This window comes from Peromyscus maniculatus, chromosome 1 (assembly GCF_049852395.1).
Source record: "Peromyscus maniculatus bairdii isolate BWxNUB_F1_BW_parent chromosome 1, HU_Pman_BW_mat_3.1, whole genome shotgun sequence".
NCBI classification, from domain to species: domain Eukaryota; kingdom Metazoa; phylum Chordata; class Mammalia; order Rodentia; family Cricetidae; genus Peromyscus; species Peromyscus maniculatus.
The window spans coordinates 85,591,055-85,615,835 of record NC_134852.1 but is presented as its reverse complement, the minus strand read 5'-3'; the positions used below and the strand labels follow the sequence as shown (position 1 = coordinate 85,615,835).

Below are 24,781 nucleotides of genomic sequence, written 5' to 3'. Positions count from 1 at the left end.
GCAAATGAATACACAGTATTCTCAAGGTCTTACAGCCAGTAAGTTAATGATACTAAGCGTGCATCCCTGTTCTTCCCGGATCTTTCAGTGACATCCTGCCTGAGCCCTCCATTTCTTCCTAACTGTGGTTCTTATGGGAACCAGCCTCTCCACAGGATATGAAGAAAGATCTTAGCACCCTCCTCACTTTGTTCCCAGTGACATGCTAGCTGAAAGGAAATCACATTGCAAGTGATAAATAGCCTAGCTCATTACACCAACATGTTTTCTTGATAAGGAGATCTGCCTTTATTTATGTGTCTCTCAAGTTAAACCTTCAAATGAAAGTGCCAAAACTGTAGCCATGGAGCTAGAACAACACGGTTTTGTAATGTGTGTCTTCCAAAGAGCATTCGTTCTGCCCACGGATGCAGATCTCATGACCTGGAACTGCTACCTGACTTTGTCAGCCAGAGTCCTGAACCCGTTACTCAGTGGAAGGCATAGCATGCTGCCTGGGGTCACTGATCTGTACCACACTCTGTAATTAACAAGAGGTGTGCATTTCCCCAAGAATACTACCTTTTTGTTCTACTGGAAATCTTAGAATTTGGAAAAGATTATACAAACTGCTCTTTCATAGTCTTTTGCAAGCTACTATGACAAAATACCATAGACATGGTAGTTTATAAACAATAGGAATTTGTGTCCCATGTGTCTAGATACTAGGGAAGTTGAAGAGCCAAGCTAGGTTATCTGGTGAGGGCCACTTCTAGCACATAGATGGCAAATTCTCTTGTGTCCCAAGGTGCTGAAGAGACAAAGGGGATCTCTCTTAGGCATTCCCCTCCAAGGGCACTAATCCATTCCTGCAGGCCCCACCCTCAGGATCTGAGCCCCTCTCAAAGGTCCCACTATCACTTTAGGATTAGGCTTGAATGCAAGAATTTGGGAAAGACAAGAGTGTCCGTCTATAATATATATGCAACTTCTTTTGTTTTATGGTCACTTTTGACCCCTTATAACAAGAAGCCAGAAGCACACACACCAAAGCTCAACCGAAGTCATAGATCACTGGATGACTGCTAATAGGTTGCTGGATAAATGACCTTGGGATCATTTAGAATATTATCCTAGGCCTGGGAACATTACTCAGTCAGTTAAGTCTCTGTCACGTAAGTACAAGGACCTGAGTTTAGATCCCCAGCACCTGCATAAACACCAGGCACAATGGCCCCTGGATAAACCTAGTGATAGGGAGCAGGGATAGGCAAGTCTGTGGAACTTGGCTTCAGTGAAAGACTGTCTCAAAAATAAGGTAGAGTGAAACTGAGGAAGACATCTGACATTGACTTCTGGCCTACACTCTCTCTCTCTCTATCTCTGTCTGTTTCTCTTTCTCTCTCTTTCTCTATCTCCATCCATTCAATAGACAGGTTTACACATGATATATCAGATATTCCATTAGCAACCTTGTTCCTACCCTTTATTTTATACAGTACCAAATCCTACACCCTCCCTGAACCCTGGGTCTGGTCTCTAGTCTTCCAGCCACACTGAAATGCTCCAGCATGTGTAAGGTTCAGCCACAATGAAGGGCTCCATGCCTAGTCGAGTCTTTTAAGTATTGTAGTCATGTACATCTCTCTGTCCCCTAAGGAGACATCGTGGTGACAGATATAAGAGGTGACACTCTGAATAATCCAAAGCCCATGTGTATATTGTCCAATCTCTTTTCCCTCAGAGTCCTTCACCACAAAACCACAGGTAGAGAGAGATTCCCTGAGTGGTAAGTCAGAGACATTTGCCCAGCTTGCCACCCATTGGTGTATTCCCTCAGCACAGGCTGGGTGCTAGACACCTGGGTGATAGAGCTAGGTAAGGTTGAGGTCACAAAGGTAACCACAATGCAAATAGTTCTTAGCCTTGAGGGGAGAAGGCAAGCACTGAATAAATCCTAGCTGTAAGCTTAAGAGGCAATACCCGGGAGACTGTATAATCTACTGTGTGGACCCACCTATCTGAAATCTGTCATCACTCATAAACCCATCTCTACTCATAAACCCATCTCTACTGTTATGTAAAAATGTTACACTCTGGAGAACATGTGAGATCATTCTTAGGGATGATCTGGGTTTTCATGGAAAACCCAGGGCAGGATGATTGAGCCAGTTCAAAGCAAAGCCAGTGCCTAGTAGAAGAGTACAAGCTACTAAAACTCCATTCATGTACCTATGTCCCAGCTGGCCCACCTGGGATGCCAATGCACGTGGAGCTAGTGGATTTTACAAAATGGCCTAAGGACGGCGAGGGTGTTCATGGTCCCGGCTGCTCTTCACTAATTTGCTGAGCGAGTGTCCCACATGCACACCCCCACCCACCCATGGTGAATCTTCATTGGAACAAACGCACATTGCTCTAAGTATAGACTTCATCCAGTCCTTCTAGCTCAAGTTATTTAAGGGGGGAAAAAACACTTAATTTCTTAACTTATCTTGACACCACAGTTGCAGTCAATTTTTAGACTTTGGGCAAGGAAAAAAAAAAAGAAGAAGAAAACCTATTAGTAATTTTCTAAGGTAGGATCTAATGGACAGCCACAAATAGCTCTGGGTCTCTTAATTAAAATGGAGTGATAAGAATCTTTTTCTCCCTTCCATCTCTTTTTATGTAGGACAGTCAGCCCTGAGCTCAAGTCTTATGCGCTGGGAGTTCTTTTTCTCCTCCTTCGTTTGTTGGGTACGTATTGTCTCTTTTTTCTCTCCATAATGAATTGGATGTGTATTACCAGGTGAGTGACGATTGGTAAAATTGTCCCAATTCCTGCGTTTGCCTCTTTTCTTTTTCTACAATATTTATTTATTAGTGTCCTACTTCCATTTCCTGTTGCAATGACAAAACACCCCGACACAAGCAATTTTCGGGGAGAAACAGTTTATTCTGCTTACCATTCCAGATTGAGTCCATCACTGCCAGATGTGAGGGCAGCAGGAACTTGAAGCAGCTGGTCGCATCCACAGTTCAGAGCAGAGAATGCACACATGCTTATGTTCAGCTCACACATTTTCCTATCTGTGTAAGTCAACGACCCAAACTCCGTGGAATAGTGACACTCACAGTGAGTGGCTCTCTCTACTTCATATAACATAATCAAGACAGTCCCACATAGCCATGCACATGGGCCAACTGGATCCAGACAGCCCTGCATTGAGAGTCCTTTCTCAGGTGATTCTAGGTCTGTCACATTGACACATTTAAACTAACCATCACTTGAAATCGGAAAATTTGACTCCAAGTTCAGACACCACATTCTAGACCCCTCTGATTTCACGGGTGTCAAATATTACCAACTCAGGTCCTCAAGTCACCCTGAATTTTCATTAGCTAAGGAGAAAATGCAGTGGTACCAGAAGGGAGGAAAATTTTAGTGGTACAATTCAGCCCTAGGTTGCTTTCCATTGCTATAATAAACACCGTGGCTGAAAGAAACTTGGGGGAGGAAAGGCTTTATTTGGCATACATAGATCACAATCTATCATTGAGGGAACCTGAAGGCAGGAACTGAAGCAGAGGCCATGGGTGAACACTGTTTGCTTTCTTATATGATTCATGGCCAAATGCATAGGGGTGACACCACCTACGGTGTTCCGGGCTGACTCAAACCCATCAGCCATCAAGAAACTGTCCCACAGACTTGCCTACAGGTCAACCTGATAGAGATATGTTTTGCAATTGAGGTTTCCTCTTTCCAGATGACTCTAGCTTGTGTCAAGTTGACAAAAAACTTCCCATTAAGAAGGCCCTGAGCAGCCTGAGATATGCTTTCTTTATGGGCTGCCTTATCCCATAAGAGGCCACAAACCCATCACCTTGCAGCCTTTCCAGTTTCTCCAAATGTCTTTATTTACCTTGGGTTTCCTGGCCCCACCCACATCACACTTTTCTGCTCACGCCTTGCTGTTAACTTCATGAATATCTGTTTTCCAAAATCAAAATGGAAGTGATTTGAGTGAACTTTAATTGGAAACTGAGGGTGGAAAGGGAGATAACTGTGGCCTGCACTTTAAGAATAAACATAAAGCTCTCACTGGAAGTATGTAGTCATGGATAAACAGCATAAAGCTCTCACTGGAAGTATGTAGTCATGGATGGACACAAAGATCTAGTGCTAGAAATGTGAGGTTTGCAAAAACATTTTTCCATCAGCACAAATGTCCAACAGCAGGGAAACAGTCAAAGCAGTGATGGTCTGTAATCCCGGTGGGAGCCATGTCCCCCTTTTAAGTTCTGTAAAGAAGATTATTTACAGGCTTAGAAAGGACCCATGACATGGGGAAGAGACATAGGTGGCCTACTCTCCAATATATTCAGATGATTATAAAGCATGTATAAATTTGGAAAAATATTGGGAGGATGAACATCAAAATGGTACCAGGTAGTTTTAAGTAATAAGATAATATATTTTCTAAACTGAAACTTTTGAATATTTGTACATATATATCACTTTATAATGCTGTTAATTCCTATGTAACTGATAAATGACCTAAGGGAAAATAACTCATTCTTGGTAAAGGAAACACACACACCATAAGTTTCCTCCTCCATAGTCTGTGGTAATAATAGTCCCCATCATCATCCCAGTTCCCTGTGGAGCAGATCTCAGGATCCTCTACCTGATCAGTGGGTGTTGATCCACAGAGGGGGAATATAAATGGCTTCTTTGTCTTATTTCTGTTTCATAGGAAATAGAAATAGATAGCTGTAGAGATGCCCCAGATGAAAAACATTAATTCATCTTTCAAATTAAAACATGTAGATGTTTCTGGGAAACTATGATAGCTTGAAAACTCCAACAACCATAGATATAATGATGCCAATTATTTCTTGTGTCATTGGAAGTGGAGGGACATGTATTATCATGTCCCCTGCTCTCCATGGTCAAGCAACTGAAAGATAGATGGACATGAATACCAGTAAGTTAGAGATTCTCTTTTTGGAAAGTGGTAGGACCATTCCACAGATATTTATGCAACAAGATGACATTTCCTGAGCACCCAGGCCATACCAAGACAAGTGACCACAGCTCTGCCCTTGAGACTTTCCCCATATCAGGGCTCAAAAGAAAGTGGATATTTACCCTCATCTGTAGCATTACTATAGAGGTCTCTGCATCTCTAAACCGTGTGAAGAACTCTACACATGGTCTAAAACACCAGGGCTAGGGAAATGGCTTGGTCAGCAAAACACTTGCCTCACAAGAATGAGGACCTGTGTTCAGATCCCCTGAGCCCACGTAAAAAGCGAGGTGCTGTGGTGCATGCCAATAATCCTGACAATGGATGACTCTGGAAATAGAGACAGGTGGATCCCTGGAAACACCAGGCTAGTACCTAGCTCAGTGGTTCTCAATCTGTGTATCATGACCGCTGTGGGGGTTAAATAACCCTTTCATAGGGGTCACCTATTAGACATCCTGCAGAACAGATATTTGCATTATGATTCGTAACAGTAGCAAAATTACAGTTATGAAGTAGCAATAAAAATAATTTTATGGTTGGGGGTCACCACAACATGAGGAACTATATGAAAAGGCCATAGCATTAGGAAGTTGAGAACCACTGACCTAGTCTATGTGGAAGAGTTCCAAGCCAATGAGAGACCTCATCTCTAACAAAATTTGGAAGGTGCCTGAGGACCAGCACCCAAGGATAGGTAGATAGATGGGCAAACCAACAAGCTAGAAAGCCTTCTTTGGAAAATGGTAGAACCATTCCATGATAGCTATGCAAGGAGCCAACATTTTCTTAGCACCTCTGGTATTCTGAGCTCCCAGGCCATAGCAAGACACATATACAACATAGATGCAAAAACAGTACCTTTCATAATAATCTTGATAACTCCAAAACTTAAAAGAATAAGACATTTCTGAAAATTATAGAATTGAACATAAAACTGAAAACTGAGGTATCATAAGGTGATGCACTTAAGATAATCCCTGACTGCTCTGAAGCTGACTCAGAATATTGTCTGTCTGCCTCAGGAAAAGCAGGTACTATCGGGAACAGGGATTTTTCCATTTCTGTGACTGTAAGCCAGAACAAGAGATAACTTTTATCGTTATGACCCATTACACACATGCATATGCATAGATACAGCCGAAACAAAAATTTCATGGAAAAAATACCTTTAATATGTATAACACGTTCAGATATTTTCTATTCTACTCCATGCTTTCTGAGAAGTTGGTCATGACCCAGCATATTGATGCTATGGCCCATTATGGGTCACAAATCAGTTTGGAAAACCCCCCGCACTAAGAGGATATGACACTGTCTCATCTTTTAATTAAAAGGGGCTTAGCAGGAAAGTCTTGGCATCTGGCCTAATTCCATCTCCTCCAGAACCCAGTAAGATTAACGGCCATTATTGTTAATGCAAGGCCAATGAATAAATCAGATCCCATGACACTGCCAACCCTCGTGGTGCCCCATGTGGGTAATGGGAATGCAATGGGACACTGAAGTTGAGTGTGACAAGATCTGAGGTGGAGCCTGCACTGGGACAACAGTGACTTGGGGAAGGAACACCTAACTTTTGCCTTGGGATTCAGGCATGATGTCCTGAGCAGATAAAAAGTAAGGGTTATGAAGATGTACAGGAAGAGGAAAGGGTGCTGTAGACAAAGGGACATACAGGGACAAAGCTTACAGGCTGCCAAGAAGTGGTGAGGGAAGTGGGGTGGGGGAAGGGCAACATCCCATGGGGCTGGCCAGGGTGGTGAGCTGGGAACTTGATGGAAAAGGCCTCCTGTCTCTTGGGTAGCTTTGACCTTTATCTTTAAGACAAATAGAAGTTGCTGATAGATAGGCTTTACCAAGATAGAGACAAGAGCCTCTGTGTATCTCAGAAAGGGATGCTGTCTACAGACCAAATAAGGTATAGTCAATTAGAGTTGAGAGAAGAAGGGTTTTGTATTGAGATAGTGGAGTTAAAAATTAATGAGGAAGGACCTTCATAGCTTGGTCTCTGAATTGAAGTTCAGTTGGCTCTCCACCTCTGCAAATTTTAAATAGACAATTTCAGCACATTAAAAGAAAAACAGAGTGTCCATACTGAGCATGCCCACACTGGCTTTTCATGTCGCTACTTCTTATAACAATAGTATAAGCTGCGTAATATAGTATCTACATTGTGTTGTGTACCTCAGACAGTCAAGGAATGGTTCAAAGTGTGCAGGAAGATGGGTTGGCATTCCAGGTGTTGACATAGGCGGATGACCCAAGGGGCAGGTGAGGAGAGGCGTGGACCGTGGCTGGGCTGTCCTAGGATGAAAGCACCTAGGACCTATATCTGCATCACATATTCTACATCTCTTCATATTTTGAGCACATGGCTTGGTGTGGACTGCTTTGTTTAACTTTTATCAGTTTTCATTTAAGTAGCAACATGTAGCCAGTGGCTGTCATGCTCAACAGGGATGTATAAGGACAAGACATTGATCTATCAGGGCAGGAGGAAGTAGCACGTAAGACGACATTGGGCCATGAGCAGGGTAGAGAAAAATGGCAGGATCCAGACGTGAAGATAACATTGGTTTCCTGTGTTACTTTAGATACTAATGGAGAAGAGCTGACAGGCAGAGCAGGAACCTCTGCTCTGTGGGCTGAGAACCTCCCTAGTAGCCCTGGGGCAGAAACAAGATTGTAGTTGGTGGTATCAATGGTAGATGGGGTGCAAGGAGAGCAGGGTAAGATAAGTGAGGATGGTAGGTGCCAGGGATGTAGCTCGATTGTTAGAATGCTTGCCTAGCATGCATGACGCTCTGGCTTTGACCTCTAGCACCGTATAAAGCTAGGCATGATGTTGTAGGACAGGAGGATCAGAAGTTCAAGGTCATCCACGGCTTCCTAGCAAATCTGGGCTACACAAAACCATCTTTAAAAAAAAAATGAGGCTAGTGACCAAGTGAAACTAACATGATTGATGGTAACACCTGGGCTGGATAAAGAAGGGGTAAAATGGGAGGCCACAGAAAGTGGAATAGTAAGAACTTGGTGGAATGGGACTATAGGAACTGTGGCCCAAGCTGCTGTATCTGACTTTAAGATCTCAGGTGGAGCGGTGCCGAGACATGACAGGACCCGAGGCATGGCTGACTAGACAGAAACAGGGTGAACTGCCTCAGCACTGCGAGCAAGTTAAAAGGCCAGAGTACGGTAACACATGTCCAGTCCATGTCATCCAGGCCAGTGGCTGAAATGGAGCAGCAAAGGAGGGGCCACAGAGCTGGAGACGGGTCAGTCAACTCAGAATGGACTGGATGTTCCTTCAGCAGAATTCCTGGTGGGACAGACCCCTCCTCCTCCCTCCTATTACAAATGTACTGATCACTGCTCTTCTGTCTGGCCAGCCATTTGCTCATGGGGTCTGATCAAGAACCTTGATCCTGGGACCATGTGTTGTTCAGTGGTAGATTGCTTACTTGCAAATGTGAGGCCACGGGTTTGATTCCCCAGCCCTGCTAAAGCAAAAAGTAAATTGCTCCTGAGGTCAACCCCGGACCACGGATGTCACATCAACTCAAATTATAGAAATAAGTATGCACGAAGACCGCTGTCTAGGGCTCTGGGTGCCACAAAGGATGTAAAGAGCCAGAAAAGGATGTAAAGAGCCAGAGATACCATCCTGCCTTTAGGGACCTGGGAGTAGGGGTGAAGCTGGAAGGCTTCCTGTGAGCAGAGCTACCAAACACCTTGAATTTCAAGGGGAAAGAGTCCACTCAGCTGTGGAGCAGAGGGGGTCTCAGGTGAGAGCGTGGATACCCATTCAGTGGTCTGATTAGGGGAGATCTGGCCAGCAGCAAGGCTGGCAGAATGCAGGACAGTTCATCAAAAGCATCAAGGTGCCACTCTGGAGACGCTGGCTTAGTTGGTAACATGCTTGTTACACAAGCAGAAGAACCTGAGTTAGGAATCCCCAGAACCCATACAAAAAGCTATAACCCCAGTTCTGGGTAGGGAGAGATGGGGGGCAGGGGTCCTTGGTATTTGCTGCCAGCCAGCCGCTACAAATAGGTGGACTGCGGAATCAGTGAGAGGCCTTGAGAAAAAAAAAAAGTAAGATGGAGAACAACTAATGAAAAACACACACACACACACACACACACACACACACACACACACACACACACGTGCATGCATATCAAAGTGAAAATATACTGATCAGGACTAGAGCAGGAAGCCTGAAAGGCAGAAACCAACAATTGCCGTGAAGTGGAAACAGTGTCTAATAAACCACCTCCCCATATCTGTAGCCAGCTAAGTGGATTTGAGCAGAGAAGAGACCAAGATGAAGTTGAGGTTTAACTTTGAGTCCTGTGACACTGGGAAGCCCTGAATGGTCCAACAGAACAGAGGCAAGCAACCAAAGGTCTCAAAGGTACTGAGAAGGACAGGCTGGACTTCACCAGGAAGTCTCCGCCCACCGATCACCCTGCTTAGTGTGACAGAGCTAACCTGCTAGGCAAACAGCACCTTCGTGTGCATCCTGGGCAGCCTGTCCTTGAGTCTTGTCTCTGAATCATGAAGGACTCTGGAAAGGCATTTCTTAGAAACCAGGTACAGATCTCTGTGGGTTTGTTGAGCTCCAGCTCTGACCATAGTCTGGAATAGAAGAGGGTGTACAGGCAAGTGGAAACACACACATCAGCTCATGCTTTATTAGAAAAAGGAAGCACAGTGCACCATGTGGGCAGGAGCAGGAGTTAGTGGGGGGGGGGGCAGCAGGGAGGAGTTTTCCAGTCCCCGCTGTCCCTGTTTACTTCACAAATAGCTGTTGGACACCAGCTACCCAGCAGGCTCTAGAGGCACCCCCTGCTGTCCACACATGCAGGAGTCACTTCTCCTACCTGGCATAGGGGGACATCACTTTGGCCACTGAGCCCTCTGCAGCCAGGCACAGCTCAGTGTGAGCTCCTCCCTGTCATTCCTCTCTAGGTGGCCTCGGGCAGACTACTTAAGCTCTGGAAACTTCCAGACATTTTTTTTTTAACAAAAGGCCCAGGAATGAATTGAGATTGCAGTAGCCCACCCCCACCCCCCTCCAAGTTCTCAGAATTCAGGAAAGTGGGTGGCTGGTGTCCCTGGAAAGCACCGGCTGATGTCAACAGTCCAATCTCTCTTGCATTGCTCGAAGGAGAGAAATGCATCAATCCTTTCAGGAGAACACACCTTTCCCATTCTCCTCTAGCTGGAGCTGCCTGTAACAGTAATTGCTCCAGGTTGAATGGAGTCTGGGGTGAATTCAAAGTCTCGGCAGGTAAGCTGAAGAAGAACCATTATCTTTCCAAATGTAAATGGTACTGTCATTTTCAGCCTCTGCTTTGTCCTGTAAAGGAACGTGGATTTATTTTTCTTACAAAAGCCTTTCAATTCACCTTTTAAGTTGAGACCAAAGAATATGAATAGGCATTGCCTTTTCAACCATGAGAGTGAATGAAAAAGCCAAATATAGATCCTTGAGGGTTAATCTCTGTTAATAGATTTCAGGAAAATAGAGACTGTCTCCTTAAGCAGCATAGAGGGTTTTGCTCACACACAGTATGTGTATATGTGTTGTATGTGTACACACACACACACACACCACACACACACACACACACACACACACATATATATATACTTACATGTATATGTAAAGTGCATATATGTACACATACATATATATGCATGTGAGCCAAAGTATAAGGAAGATTTAATCCTTTCAATATTTTTTGAAATAGCAAAGAGCATTGATCTTGTCGTATAGGCTGACAACACATGGTGGGGCCCTATTGAGGAGTGTTTCACACGCAAGTTCCTGCCCAGGAGATACAAAGGGGAAGGAGATGTTTCTAACAGCATTCGCTATCACCCCTGCCTCCGCACTCCTGTCACAGTAAGGGTGTACCAGAGTGAAGATGCTCAAACAAGACATGCTGATGTGTCCCTGGCCTCCCTTCTAGAAGCACCTGATTGTCTTTCAAAATAGACTCACCCTCAAGGGGTGAGGGATGACCCACGAACTCTTGGCTTGAAAGGTTTTCTGTAGTACATTTTTTTCCTATGAGATTTTTTTTTTTAAGAGGGCAGGTGGTCAGTAGCCAAAGGGATTAAGAACAAAACTCTAAATATGGGGTCAGAACCTGATTGGTGAGCATTCTCTATCCATATTTTCTCAATTAAAAAAAATTAACCGTGCAATAAAGTATAATTATTTGGGGAGGTGGTTCGGTCCTTAAGGCACTTGAGGACCTGAGTTTTGATCCCCAGCTTGGATGTAAAAAGGCAAGCTTGGTGGCACTCGCCTGTAATCTCTGAGCACTTGGGAGGCAGAGAAAGGATGAGCTCTAGAACTCACGGACAAGCCAGCCAACCAGTGACTTTCAGGAACAGTGAGAAACTCTGTCTCAGAAATAATAAATAGAGTGGAGTGGGATTGAGGAAGACATGGAGAGGGATTGAGGAAGACAACCTTGACTTCTGTCCTCCATGTTCACCCACACTTACACAGACGTGTACACAGACACATGAAATACACCCCTACACCAAGAAAGTCAACTTGTACCCGTTTTGTAAAGAAGCTGAGATTCTGTGAAGTTGTGGAACTTGCCCAAAGTGCCCTGGTTCCCAAGTGCCAGGGATGGCACGGAAATTTCCTCCTTCACCAGGAGACCTCCAGAGGTGAGCACCCTGACTGAAAAGAAAGGTGGCAAGGACACAAGTGTCTCTTCCTGCTGACAAGTGTCTGCCAGTCCTGCCAGAGGCATTCTGCCAGATCCTAGGGAAGCTTGTTTACAAATCAGGCTCCCAGCTTCTCCGTGCATTAACAAGCCCAGAGGAGGGAGAACTCTACAATTGGCAAGGATTGGGACGCCTGTGTGTTTCTCTCTTCACACATCAAAACATGGCTTCCAAGAGCTTAGCAGAAGGCAAATAACCTGTTCTCTGTAACCCTGGAATTCCCAGATAAGTGATCTAAAATCTTCTCAGACTAATGAACTTTGAATTAGAAGAAAAGCAAATGACTAGATTTGGGTCCCCTGCCTCTTTCTCTGTACAATAAAGGAGGTTAGGAGTTATGGAAGGAGTTATGATGGATGGGGCTGCAGCCTCCACAGTGCTGGGGTGGTTAACTGGCTGGTTACTAATAGTATAGAAATCTCCCATTGGTCTCAGGGTGGGCCAGCATCTTCTGGGGACAGTTTGTTTTGATTTCTTTTTTAACTTCAATAAATCCATGAACATATAGAGATGAATGACAGTGTAAAAATTAGTCAGGAGGCTAGGAACCTGGTAAGTGACTGCTCAGGCGAGTTCCAGAAGAGCAAAGACTTCCAGAAGAAAACGAGTGCTTCAGACCTACATCTGTGTTGTCTCCCCAAGCCTGGAATTCAGAGTCCGATAGCTTAGAGTCCTTCCTTGGGAGAGAATTTCAAGCCAATAAAAGGGAAGAGTTTAATTTGGCAGAAAAGAAAGCTAATGCTTTATGTAGAAATATAAAAGAAGGCTCATGAAGTTTGTTCTTTAGTTACTAAGGTTGGCATTTACTCTAAAATTTCCCCTTAAGTCCCTGTAGAAGATGAGTGAGGTAGCAAAAGCTCTGGCCATGTGAATGGGTCAGGCCCCTTGCAAACACATTTGTGCCCTAGAAGGTGATATTAGCTCCATCTTTCACAGAGACACTGAGAGAGGAAGGGAAATGCCTTAGAGTTCCCAGCTCTTTAAGTAAAAACTCTCTCATCTCTACCACCAGTGGTCTCTAAGATCTTGAGTATAGCATAGAAAACTTTAATGGACACTTAGCTTTCCAAGTACTTGAAGGCTTTTTCTAGTTCTTTCAGGGACATTGTCATTTGCTAGGGGAACCTGACAATACAATAAAATTGACACCTTTGGAGCACAAAGCATGCATACCCTACTTAAAGACAACTGAATACTATAAATAAAATTCTCATTCAGACACAGGATCATGAAGGAGTTGCATGAGTTTGAGTTTAAACAAGTACTAACAAATGGCTCTGTTACACTCCAGATGTCCTGTGATGTGCTAAAAATATATTCTGATTTGACAAATTTGCCTATGTGTCCAGGAATCCATGCATTATGAAGTAATGAATATCTAACTCTTAGTTCCTCCCTGTGGTAGACTTTTTCAACAGGATGTCCTTTGAGCAGGGTGACCATCAGTATTAGCTTTTCACTGCTGGGTGACGAGTAGCTAGGGCAGAGGCTAATGACCTCAAGATTGGTCACAAGAGGTAGAAAGAGCATTTGGTATCCAATCACAAAATGAAACCACAGAAAAACAGAAAAGGTGAATGGATTTATGCTGTCCCGCTGTGCCTGAGAATAGGTCAAATCAGTGCCATTTAGCCACATATCCATCCATACGTGCATCAGTTGCCATGGAAATCCCTCCATGTTGGGGTGGGGAGAACATGCTTCAGCTCAGCTAGTGGAGAAGATGTGTGCTCCTAAGCAGCCTCAGTGCCACAGGGAGTGAAACAGACATGTTTCTGCTCTGCAGGACCGAAGTCTGCGCCAGGAACAGAGAACAGCTTGTAGGGGATTCTGAGCCCACACCATTTATTAAATAGGGCTGCTTGAGGAGTTTAATGAGGATTCTAAGAAAATGTGTCTTGTGAGGTTTCTCTCCGGGGTAACAAGCAGCAGACTTAGGAGAAGGGCCAAGACACCAAGACCTAGACGACAGTTCTGCCAGCCTCTCAGTTCCAAGAGGCTAATATAGAACCCAGCAATCCATTCAGGCCCATCTTAAAACACAGAAGTGCTGAGGCCCCCATACAGCCTTCCCGTACCTAGGTAACTGTCAGTATGGTGGTGCTGTATCATCTAGACATCTGAAAGACTGCTTGCCACTGTGGATGGAGTTAGCAGTTCGCCGAACCCCTCCCTAAACTGTGTGCTTGGTTTGGAGAACAACGCCTATTTTTCTGGACAAAGGGTCTAAGTGTAATCACATTCTCAGAAAGACCTTCAGTGAAAAGTGAAGTTTGAACCAGGACTGGCCCAGGAAGGGCCACTCCAGGGAGTGGCCCACCAGTCCTACAGTCCCAGGATTGTCCCAATCTAACTGTAGCCATCATGTCTCACAATTAAGGTCTGTCACTGAAGGTGGCTGGTACCAGAGTCTAGCCTCGGGGAATGCTAGAAACCCTGACAATGAATTTGTATTATTAACTTAATAACTTATTCATGTTTCCCTATCCAACAAATAAGGCTTCTCAAAACAGACCAGAATCACCTGGGATTTTTTTTTCTTCAGTGCTGAGGATCGAATCTCAGGCTTATATTCTATGTTCAAAATTCTAATGACAGGGGCTGGGAAGCCAGCTCAGTTGGTAAAGTGTTTGCCATGCAAGCAGGGCCTGATTTCCACATTAAAACAAATAGAAACAGGATTGTAATCCCAACACTGGGGAAACAATAGGAACAGGTGTGTCTCTGGAGGTCCCTGAGCAGCCAACAGAACTAAACTGGCAAGTTCCAAGGCAATCCGAAAACCTGTCTCAGAAAATGAAGTAGACAATTCCAGTTGAACAACACTGAACGCTGACCTCTGGTTTCCACATGCACACATACACCCACACACTATGCAAATGGCTGAGCCCAGGATGGTGGTAAGTACCCAAGCACCTGGAATCCAGCTACACTGGATGCTGAAACAGCAGGATTATATGAGCCCATGAATTTAAGTCCAGCCTACACAACATAGCAAGACCCCATTTTTTAAAAGAAAACAGACATGTAATGACTGAGCTGTATCTTAAACACTGGGATTTTGTTGGCTGTGGTTGGTCCAAGGCAGGTCCAATGGCATGTGAGTGAAGAGTTGAGAGCAGGCAAATAAACCAGCAGATTGCCCGGGACCTGAGTTAAGAATGGAGACAGTTCTCATCTCATCTAGCATTTGTGATGATTGCTGTGGCTATCTGGTGTCAGCTCCGCTTGAAAAGAATTCATACCAGTTTAATAACTGGACCAACAGTAATCATGAGTATGTTGGTCACATGTCCCATTTTAAACTATAAATGTGTCTATTTATGTGCTCACACAGTATGACTTATTCATATTCTAATTCTGGTCCTGGTCCCTCCACATGGTGGTTCACACAGCCCTGCAAATCCCATGCAGGACGACAGTGAGCAGAGAGAGTCACACATCTCTTTGAATTCCCTCTAGGAGGTTGACTAATGCTAAGAAGGCTCCAGGAAAAACATTTTTCCATCTCAGAATAATGACAGCTGTCACTTATCTTATGTTTACAGTTACCGGGTACAACACATCCCATCCTAAATGCTTTTCATGTATTAATTTAGCCAGCCTCAGGTATAGAGGGCGCAATGATTTTGTCTGGATAACGAAGCCTGAACTAGGATGTGTGTTCCGATGGTTTGAACCACTGCACTCTAGAGCCTAGTGATCCAGCATACGCTCCCAGCAGCCTTGTAAACAAATGTACAGCCAGGGATAGAAGATCCCTTCTCTGCAGTGAACTGTCCACCTGAGCCCCAAAATCTGAAATGATCTCTTCCTTCTACCAGGTTTCATCCCCCCACCTCTCATCTTTGGGGCCGGTATTGACTCCACCTGTCTGTTCTGGAGCACCTTCTGTGGGGAACAAGGCGCCTGCGTCCTCTATGACAACGTGGTCTACAGATACCTGTACGTCAGCATCGCCATCGCGCTCAAGTCCTTTGCCTTCCTCCTCTACACCACCACGTGGCAGTGCCTGCGGAAAAACTATAAACGCTACATCAAAAACCACGAGGGCGGGCTGAGCACCAGTGAGTTCTTTGCCTCTACTCTGACCCTAGACAATCTGGGGAGGGACCCTGTGCCCGCGCACCAGACACATAGGACAAAGTTTATCTATAACCTGGAAGACCATGAGTGGTGTGAAAACATGGAATCCGTTTTATAGTGACTACAAGAGGAGGGTTGAACTCTGTATTTGTGAGCAAAGGGTCATTTTTCTTAATTAAAAAGAGAGAGAGAGAGAATGAGACAAAGAAAGAAAAAAGGAATTCAAAAACAGACATACACACACACACACACACACACACACACACACACACACACACACACACACGATCTTTGTCCTTTTTCTAAAAATTCCGAGCCAGTCAGGATTCAGAATAAAGAGAGGATGGGATGGCCCCGGAGGACATGCACACTGCTGGGCTCAGACTCTGCTTGGAAGGTACCTCATGGTTTTCACGATGCCAACAGCTACAAGCAACAGGCACTGCCGATTTCAGGGAACACTTGTGGCCAGCTTGGAGGATGGACGTTTCTGGATACGCATACACATACAAAACTTTAAAAACATTACGAAATGAGTCTACTAAAAAAAAAAAAAAATTACAAGTTCGAGTTGAAAACATGGCCAGATTAAGCACTAGTGGCACCCTCTCCCTCCGTTGGGGTGGGGGTGGGGGTGCAGGGTGGAGGGGGGGAAGCCCCACTCCTCTCTCCGACTTTTGCAATATGGGTCACTGTGTAGACCGCTCACCCAGTCTGCGTGTGGTTCAAGTCCCCAGAGTTCTCTGAGAGATGCTGATGGGCTATCCGGACTGGAGTCTGTGGTTGGCCCCTCTCACCAGCTCCATTTCCATGTTCAAGACTGAGGGCCCAAGGGGGAGCTTGGTGGGGGGCATGGACCTCCCCATCTCCTAGCACCTCTTCCCTACCAGCCCCACAGTGTGACCTCAGGAAGCTGTGGGCCTCACCTGGCTATGACTGACCCGCTCAGAGCCGGAGCGCCCCAACATAGCCCAAGTCATTTGCTTACATTTGCCAAACATTTTGCCATTTTTTCAGAAACAACAGAAAAAAAAAAAGTGTACGAATTTCCAACTGTTGTATGTATAATCCTCTGATACTATTTTTAACTACTTCTTGAGTCTGTGTTAACCCTTCAGTCACTAACAAAGCTTTTACTTTTCTCCTTTTTTAATGCACCAAAAATATAAAGTGATTCAAGGGATGCAATTAATCTATTGTAATTTTTATCCTCATTCTGATACTGTGCGGAAAGCACGCAATGCGTTATAAGAAAAAAGATACTCCGGAAAGAGTGTAAACGAAGCTTTCAAAGAATCACCTTTGAGATAATAGGACAATGTGACAAGTTGCAAATCTGCCTTCTGGCTTTATTCCCCATGGTGATGATGTCACTGTCATGGGAAGCACTTTCATACCCAAGCTTCATGTTCCAATGGGCATTCCTTTTTAGCCTGTGAAGGAAACTCACTCAGATGTGGGTTTGTGTGGATGGGAGCCATGCTCCTGGGGATAGGAGAGAGAGAGGGTGTAGTTCCTGTGCCCACGCTGTGGAGTGGGCTGTGACATCTGTGATCATCAGCCCATAAGTTCCGAAGTGATCACATGTGCATCCAGGTCCCAGGTCAGGCCTGAACTCTGTGTGTTGAAAGTGGCTGAACTTCAGAGAACTGCCATGTCCTGTGGGGGAAGTCTCCTGCACCAGCACGCTTAAGACAGTATGGCCACTGTCATCAGTGGCTGAGTCAGATGGGAGCACATACATGCATAGCAGAGGGCCCAGTCAGCTCACACTTCATGCCTTGTTGTGGACCTTTGTTGAGGACATACCTGAGAATAGACTACAAAGGATGCTTGGTTTTATTTTTCACCTCAAACATCCATTTATGGTTCACCAGAAGCAATGAAAGACTGAGGCCAGAAGAGTAAAGATCGGGGGTAGGGGGTGGGGTTGTGCCAAATTTTTAACAGACCATGTAAATGGGGAGATCCGAGTGATAGCCCTGAAGCAGAGGAGTCTTCAAGCAAAGACAACCGAGAGAATGCTGTGTGGCAGTGTGGCGGTCACTCGCGACCTCATTCACAGTGTTTCTAGAACAGACCAGCGGTAGCCTATCCTTGTTCATGAACACAGGGTACTCATCAGTTCCATAGCTAAGAAAGGGAAAACAGTTCTCCAACCAATCCATAAAGTGGGTTTTGTTGCTCTGAAGGCTCTGGTCACATTTCAAGCAGGTTCCGGTTCAGTCTTGTTTTGAAAATGAATGGCTAATGGGTTGCTGCCCTCTCCATACTGTTTGTGTTTCCCTCCAAACTGAGGCCCTGGGATGTACACTTTGTTTCATGAGACGATTTGCTTTTTGGAAAAAAAAAATAATTTTTAAGCTCTTTGTATCTTGGATTTTTTTTTCCCCTCTAAAATGTTCTCAAAGATAACAATGGTGCCCAACTCCAGGGCTCACATTTACCAATATTTATTTATAAATTTAAAATCTCCCTGTGGCAAAGTGATTTCAGTGAACATTGTGCTATCTTTAAATTTTTCAATTTCTCTCATGTATGACAGAAGAGAAAACTCCATCTCCCTTTAATTTTACTTTTGCATTATATAAAGAACCACTGTGCATCCAAGGATAGATCCAGCCCCTTGGTTGTCTGGTTTTGAGTGGCATTCTGGATAAAAACTGCCCTGGTCAGATCTCCCTTGAAGATACAGAAAGGAAATCTGGGGTGGATGGAGAAGACCTAGAACATGAATGCTGGAGTTCTCTCTTCCGCAGTCGTCTCCTCCACCATCTTAGTTGAATGCACCCAAAGGATGGATGAAAAGGTCTCTGCTGCAGCTTGTGACAGACCTTTACACCCCTTACATGTAGAGCAAGCAGGTTCCATGCTTCGTACCTGTGTTGCTTCCCACGTGTGGGAAATCTGCTTTTCTTCGGTCAGCTGAGGTTGTGTGCTGTGAGGGACACCTGTACCTCTGTGACTCACTTCCCACCTCCACCAAGAAGGCCATGAAGCTCTGATCCTCTGGGAATAATAGCAAAGCCACAGAATGCTCAGACTTTTCTCACAGCAAGAGACTCCCTCTTTTTTGGTCCCCCTAAGGACTCCGCTGCCAGTGCTTAACAGCCAAATAATAAAGGAAGCCCTGAGGAACCATTTGAAAGTTAACATCCTCCAAGCAGGAAGGGAGTATCTGCTTCTCCCTAACCATCATTTCCTTTTCTCTACCTCACAGTGGGAAAGCTGCCCTCAGGGTGACTTGAAAGTAGGACTGTGTGTGGTGTCTTATCCATTCAGATCCCCAGATCCAGTAATGCCCTAGAGTTTTCCTCACACTATGGAAAGCCTTGTAGACCTGAGGTAACCCACGGGAATGTCCTACACAAGGACACCCACCCAGCCAGTCACTAGAAGATAGTCACACTGCCCCCCCCCCCCCCCCCCCCCCGCCCAGGGAGTTTTCTAAGTGTAATATTCGCATGTAGTTGTTAGTCCAGAGGAGGCTTTTATAAAGGATCTCAGAAGGTGTAAGTTTGCATGTGGACTCACAGACAAATACTCAGTTGTTGGCCAACTAGCAGACTGCCCATCTGGCTTTCTTGCCATACACTGCTTCTGGACCTGGGGAAGAGTGGTTCTCTTATCCACTGCAGCTTGCCAACCATGGGGTATGTCATAAGATCTGCCTGACAGTCCTTAAAACATTACTCGGTAGTAGCATTAAATAATAAGTATCAGTATGTGGAAATCAACTGTCTGGTTGTACACTCAAAACCAGCTAGACAAGGACAGAATAAGCTACCATTGCTGTCTTTGGAGTCTTACCCTATTTTGACTGTGTGTTTGGTTTGGTTGTGATGAGCAGGGAGACCCAGGTGAGTGGCTTCTCAGTCTAACAGATGGAAAGTATTTGTTTTCTGGCTTTTATTGTCCTTGTCTGATTTTTTTGGTGGATGGGACAGCCAGCTCTCTGGCCAGGAGTCAGGGACAGTACCAAACAGTAGGTCATGGATGGTTCCTCTGGGTTTTCCTCAACACAGTTAACCTTCACCTTAAGTTAAGAATCCAGGTCGAACACCTAAGAGCCACCATATTTTCCAAGAGAAGGTGACAGTGAAATAAAACCTGGTTTAGGGGATTCATTTGGGATCCAACCCCAGCCTTTTGCCTCCTGCCTTCTCTCCTCATTCACTATATCCTGCCTCACCCAATTCACACCAAATTCTTCCTCTCTGAATAAAAACCTCATTTCATAGGAGAGCTGACCCAAAATTTTGATAGGCTGTGGGTCCAGCTCCTCTACGGTATTACTGCTACTCAAGAGCCAGTTAGAAGACTTCCTCGCTGACAGTACCAAGTTGCTGTTCCCACGCCTCTGTCAGGGACCACTTCCTTGTATAACTCCTGGAACCCATTACTCTACACTGCCTCCCTTGCTCTTCACACCTATAAGGAACCTCAGCTACTCCTGAGCTATGGCAGGATCAACATGACCTGGCAAACCTACACGGGGAAATTCAGACAAGCAAAGATGGTCCCACACCTCAGGAGCATTTGCCTGCCTCAGAAATGAAGACGAGCACATACTTATCAGAGGCCATCTATGCTAGCATCGTTTTTCATTGCAGGGTTTATTTTTCTTAAGGATATGGTGTTTGGATGTGATGTATTCATTCTCTTACCTAAAATGTTGGGCTGTGCGTGCTGTCCTATAGACTAGGTACGTGGCCCCTCTCCTCCGAAAGCTCACACAGCTCAGTGAGCTGGACAGACTTTAACATAAACACAATCAACAAAAGAGCATTCTAAGCCAGATTGTGTCTGGATGTGAGAGATGACTCCGAACTGACTCATGGTGATAGCAAGCTTTGATTGACAGCTGCAATAATCAAAACGGGGAGAGAAAGAGAAGGGGGGATTCTGGAGACTAACTAACAGTGGGTGTCTCCCAGGTGGCTACTAGAAAGATGAAGGAGAAAGTCACCCCTGCCACACCACACACAGCTAGGGTCACCAAAGCAAAGGCAACACACTACTCTTGTTCAGGACTGTCTAGTAAAATACATCAAGCTTTGTGGGTCATCAAACTGTCAAAACTACCTACCCCATTGTTGTCGCCCAAGATCAACTCAAGGCAATAAGTGAAAAAAATGTCTTACCAGGAAAGCTGTTTTTACAAAGTCAGTGGCCGGGAGAAAGGGCCTGGTGTGCCGAGGCAGCACTAACAGTTTTGGAGATACCAACCGTTCAGATAGGTGGGGCACATCTGGCACCTCAATCTTGGCCATAGCACTGGCTGAGTCATTTCTCCAAAGGGTCCTGGAGTAGGTGTCCATCAGCTCTAATGCCCCTGACCACAGCAATCTAACTGAAGCATCTCACTTGTTTCCAAGAAGGAAGAAAGTACCCTTTTGTTGTCAAACTTCAGAGTTTAAGGCAACCTTATTTTTCTCTTGGGTACAATAGAGAATTTGAACCACAGAACCTGTTGTCCTTTCCAGTCTGACACTTGCCATTTGAACTAGACTGACCAAACTTTTTTCCCCTTAAATGATGGATACAGACACATGAGGGAGAAACAGAGGAAACAGGAAAAGGGGAGTGAGTCCAGAGACTGAATAGAACTTCAAGTCCTTTTCCTCCTCAGCACCAACAGAAAACACTGACACTCCAGAGCTAATCAATCTGCCAGATAGAAGAATTGATAATCACTAGTAATAGCTAATAATAACAGTCACTAACATCTATCAGGTACTAACTCTGAACTAGCTGCTGGGCTGAACTGATTACATGCATTAACACATTTCATCTTAATGCTAACTTTGTGAGGCAGGGACTATTGCTAGTTTTATTTTACAGGAGAGGAACATGAGACTTGGAAGCATTCAGAATTGGCTCAAGGTCATGAGAAGAACTAAGATTCAAACCCAAGCCTATGAGTCCAAAGTGCCTGTTGGTAACCACGATAAATGTTCCCTCCCTACCAAGGAAGATGTGAGGGAGCCTTCCCTGCCTCGAGGAAATGCCTAATCTCCAAGTCTCTGGCACAAATGAACTGGCGGCCTCACACTCTCATATGCCCCCTAGTGGATAAGCAGGACACAATGACAGCTGCATTCTGGAAAGAGTGTCTGCTCTCCCTCTTCTAGCTCTGTTCTTTATCGCTTATTTCAGTGATCCATTTATATAAGGTGCTCTACCCAAGATGGGCAGGTGAAAGGAAACAGGGGATGCATTGTGTAATGTATCAAGAGACCCGGCGGCTATTCTCAGCACCAGGCAGGAGGTCCCAACCCCTGCCTCCTACCACGTACTGTAACATCCCTCTCATGTGCTCAGCCCTGACCCAGGGGCTCCAAACATGTTAAATGTTGACTATGTCTTAATCTCTTTCCAGATTGCAGGCTTTGAAAAGCTGAGCATCTAGACATTTCCATTTTTATGATAACAACTCAAGTCGACAATCAGGGGTTGATAATAATCATACATTTTTGAATATTTTTCCATAAGGTAGAAGTGATTATTGTTTTTGCTATGAGCAAATGGAATAATGTAGCCAAATTTTCTGGAGATGTGACATTCTGTAGGTTGGAATTTTTGCCGTTTCCATGCTGTTTTTCTTAAGTTCATGCTAATCAAATAGAAGGTGGCTCTCGTGGAGGCAAATTTGGCAAGAATGTTTGATTTATAACCTGAGGCCATAAAATGAAGTGGAACGAGGTAATGCAGGGAGCTCATTAGATGAGGAACACAAGTAAGGGCCAGCTTGAGCTTAAATCCAGCACCTTAAAGGGAGAAGGGCTTGGGGAGTCTTGTTTATCGAGCCTACTAGGCATATGCCAGGTCCACGAATGCAGAATCCCAGTTGACCCCAGCAACCCTCTTATGCTATCCCTGACAGGTAAGTCATGTTCCCCCTCTTTACAGATCAGACAAGGAGGGCCTTGAAAATTCAGGTTTCCCAAGGTCGTCAGTTAGTTAGGTCATCAGGAGTCAGTACCAGGTCTTCCTAATTGTTGAACCAGGGCCCTTTCCAGTCCAGCACACAACCACTGCAGTGGGAACTTGGAAGCCAGCAGAACATCCATCTACTGGGAGGAGGGATGGCAGGGGACAGGGGTATGCTGACACTGGACTGTCCCATCCCACTGAAAGTTGATCATTTCCCAAAGAAATGAGCCAAGAGCTAGAAGTAAGACCTCTGCAAAATGTTACCTGCAAACACAGGACCGTGAAATGAGAAAGCCTAGTTCACGCTAACAGTTAACCAGTAGAGAGACCTTGCAAAGCCTTCCTCCTTCCACCTTAGCCTTGTCAACTGCTTCCCAGCCAGTGGTGCTAAGAAGCAACCTCAGCTCTCACTCTTGCCCCGCCCCAAAGAGCAGTGCTAACCCATATGCAAATTTCCTTCATCCCCCTCCTCCTCTAGCCTCTGAGGAGTTGGTATTCTGACATGCTTTTTTTTTTTTTTTTTTTGTAAATCATTATCTGGGGAATTCTTCTCTGATGAGCTCTCCCAAGACTGTAAGAATATGAGCCTTGCCAAAAGTCAAACATGGAGCATTTCTCTGTGGGCCAAATCTCAGCTTCTAAATGCTGAGTACAGACTGCCGCCTTTTAAACCGCCAGGTCAAAATCAAAAGATCAATAACCAGGCGTTTCTATGGTCTCCCTATACCTGTCATTGAACAAGAAAGCCACCTGTCACCATAGCTTGCAGATTGTCACAGGGATGAGTTAAATTTTTAATACTTTTTAAATAAAGTCACAGCATCATTTATGGAGGTGTGACCTTTCCTCAGACCTGGCTCCAGTGAGGAGCTTGCTTCACTTGGCATGCAGTGACTATCTGTGGATGAATGGACAATAAACTGGTCCCGAATGCTACAGGAGAAAGCATGACCTGTTCAAGTGGTTTTCCCTGGCACTCAGCCTCCTCTTTAATAAAAATCTAAAGTGACGCTTGGAGTCCAAGTAACACTTGGTTACTGGTGACTTACGGAAAAGAAAGAAAAATCAGGTTTGGGGTACATCTGCTCATCCCCACGATGGGTATTGGTATGAAAGTGCAGATAAATATGCTTTGAGAGATCCAGCCTTCATAGAGGTCCTTGGGCTTTGAGTATGGTCTTTTGAGTGTGAGCTGGAGAGAAAGCTAGCCCTCTACCGCTGTTCCTTCCTACACGCCCCTTTCACTGGAAAGCCTCGCGACGCTATAATGTAAGACTAATAGAATGTAGGAAATGCAGAAAAGATCCATCTCTTTTTTCCTCTTGGCTCTTCTCCCCTCCTTCCCCTTTAGGCACAGAGTATCAAGACATTGAAACTGAGAAAACCTGCCCTGAGTCACAGTCACCTTCAGAAGACTCCTTTGTGAGAAGCTGAGGGCTGCCCTCTTATGGCAGAGCCTACCATCACCACCACCACCACCACCCACAGACCTCAAGGCCTGACATAGCCCTGCGCTGCCCAGGAACCCAAGGGTTCCCATGTGGATTATCCATGTCTGGTCCTTTGAGGCTTCAAGCACAGGCCTATGACAAGGACTAAGGAGAGGGCATGTGGCCAGGAGCCCTCCAAAGTGGGCATCATTCCTAAAAAGCAAGGTCAACCTGATGTGCAAATTTCCTTCGGCCTGTCTCTCTTCTCGCTTCTGTGGGGATGGCTTTCTGACATGCTTTAGAAAACTCCCTCTGGGGAAGCTTCTCTGACTGAACACTCTTAACAGTTCCAAAGAAACCAGCAGAGGCTGGGCTTTAACAGAAGGGTGTAAAAATCCGGATTCCCAGAAGAGAAGAGGAAGAAAAGCACATACTTAATAGATTCTGAGTGTGGTAGTCTGTATTTTTTTGCAGCTTATATTTTCCAGATGAGCAGTTTAGAGATACATGATATAAAGTATATACTGTACATTTGCTGAAAATTATATTAAAAGCACTATTTTAATTCTT

General features: G+C 44.9%; 1 protein-coding gene across 2 annotated transcripts in view; it reads left to right on the top strand.

Annotated features, from left to right (window-relative positions):
• The window catches only part of Slco3a1 (solute carrier organic anion transporter family member 3A1), a 291,115-nt gene extending 266,334 nt beyond the window's left edge, over positions 1 to 24,781 (top strand). The window contains exons 9-11 of one of the 2 annotated variants that reach the window (XM_006990953.4): positions 2,654 to 2,718; positions 15,584 to 15,826; positions 24,133 to 24,781. In XM_006990953.4, the coding sequence (XP_006991015.2) occupies positions 2,654 to 2,718; positions 15,584 to 15,826; positions 24,133 to 24,215 (391 nt within the window). In that variant the 3' untranslated portion in view covers positions 24,216 to 24,781. Of the gene's footprint in view, positions 1 to 2,653; positions 2,719 to 15,583; positions 23,847 to 24,132 lie in introns of those variants that run through there. The other variant, XM_006990952.4, reaches the window with a different exon arrangement.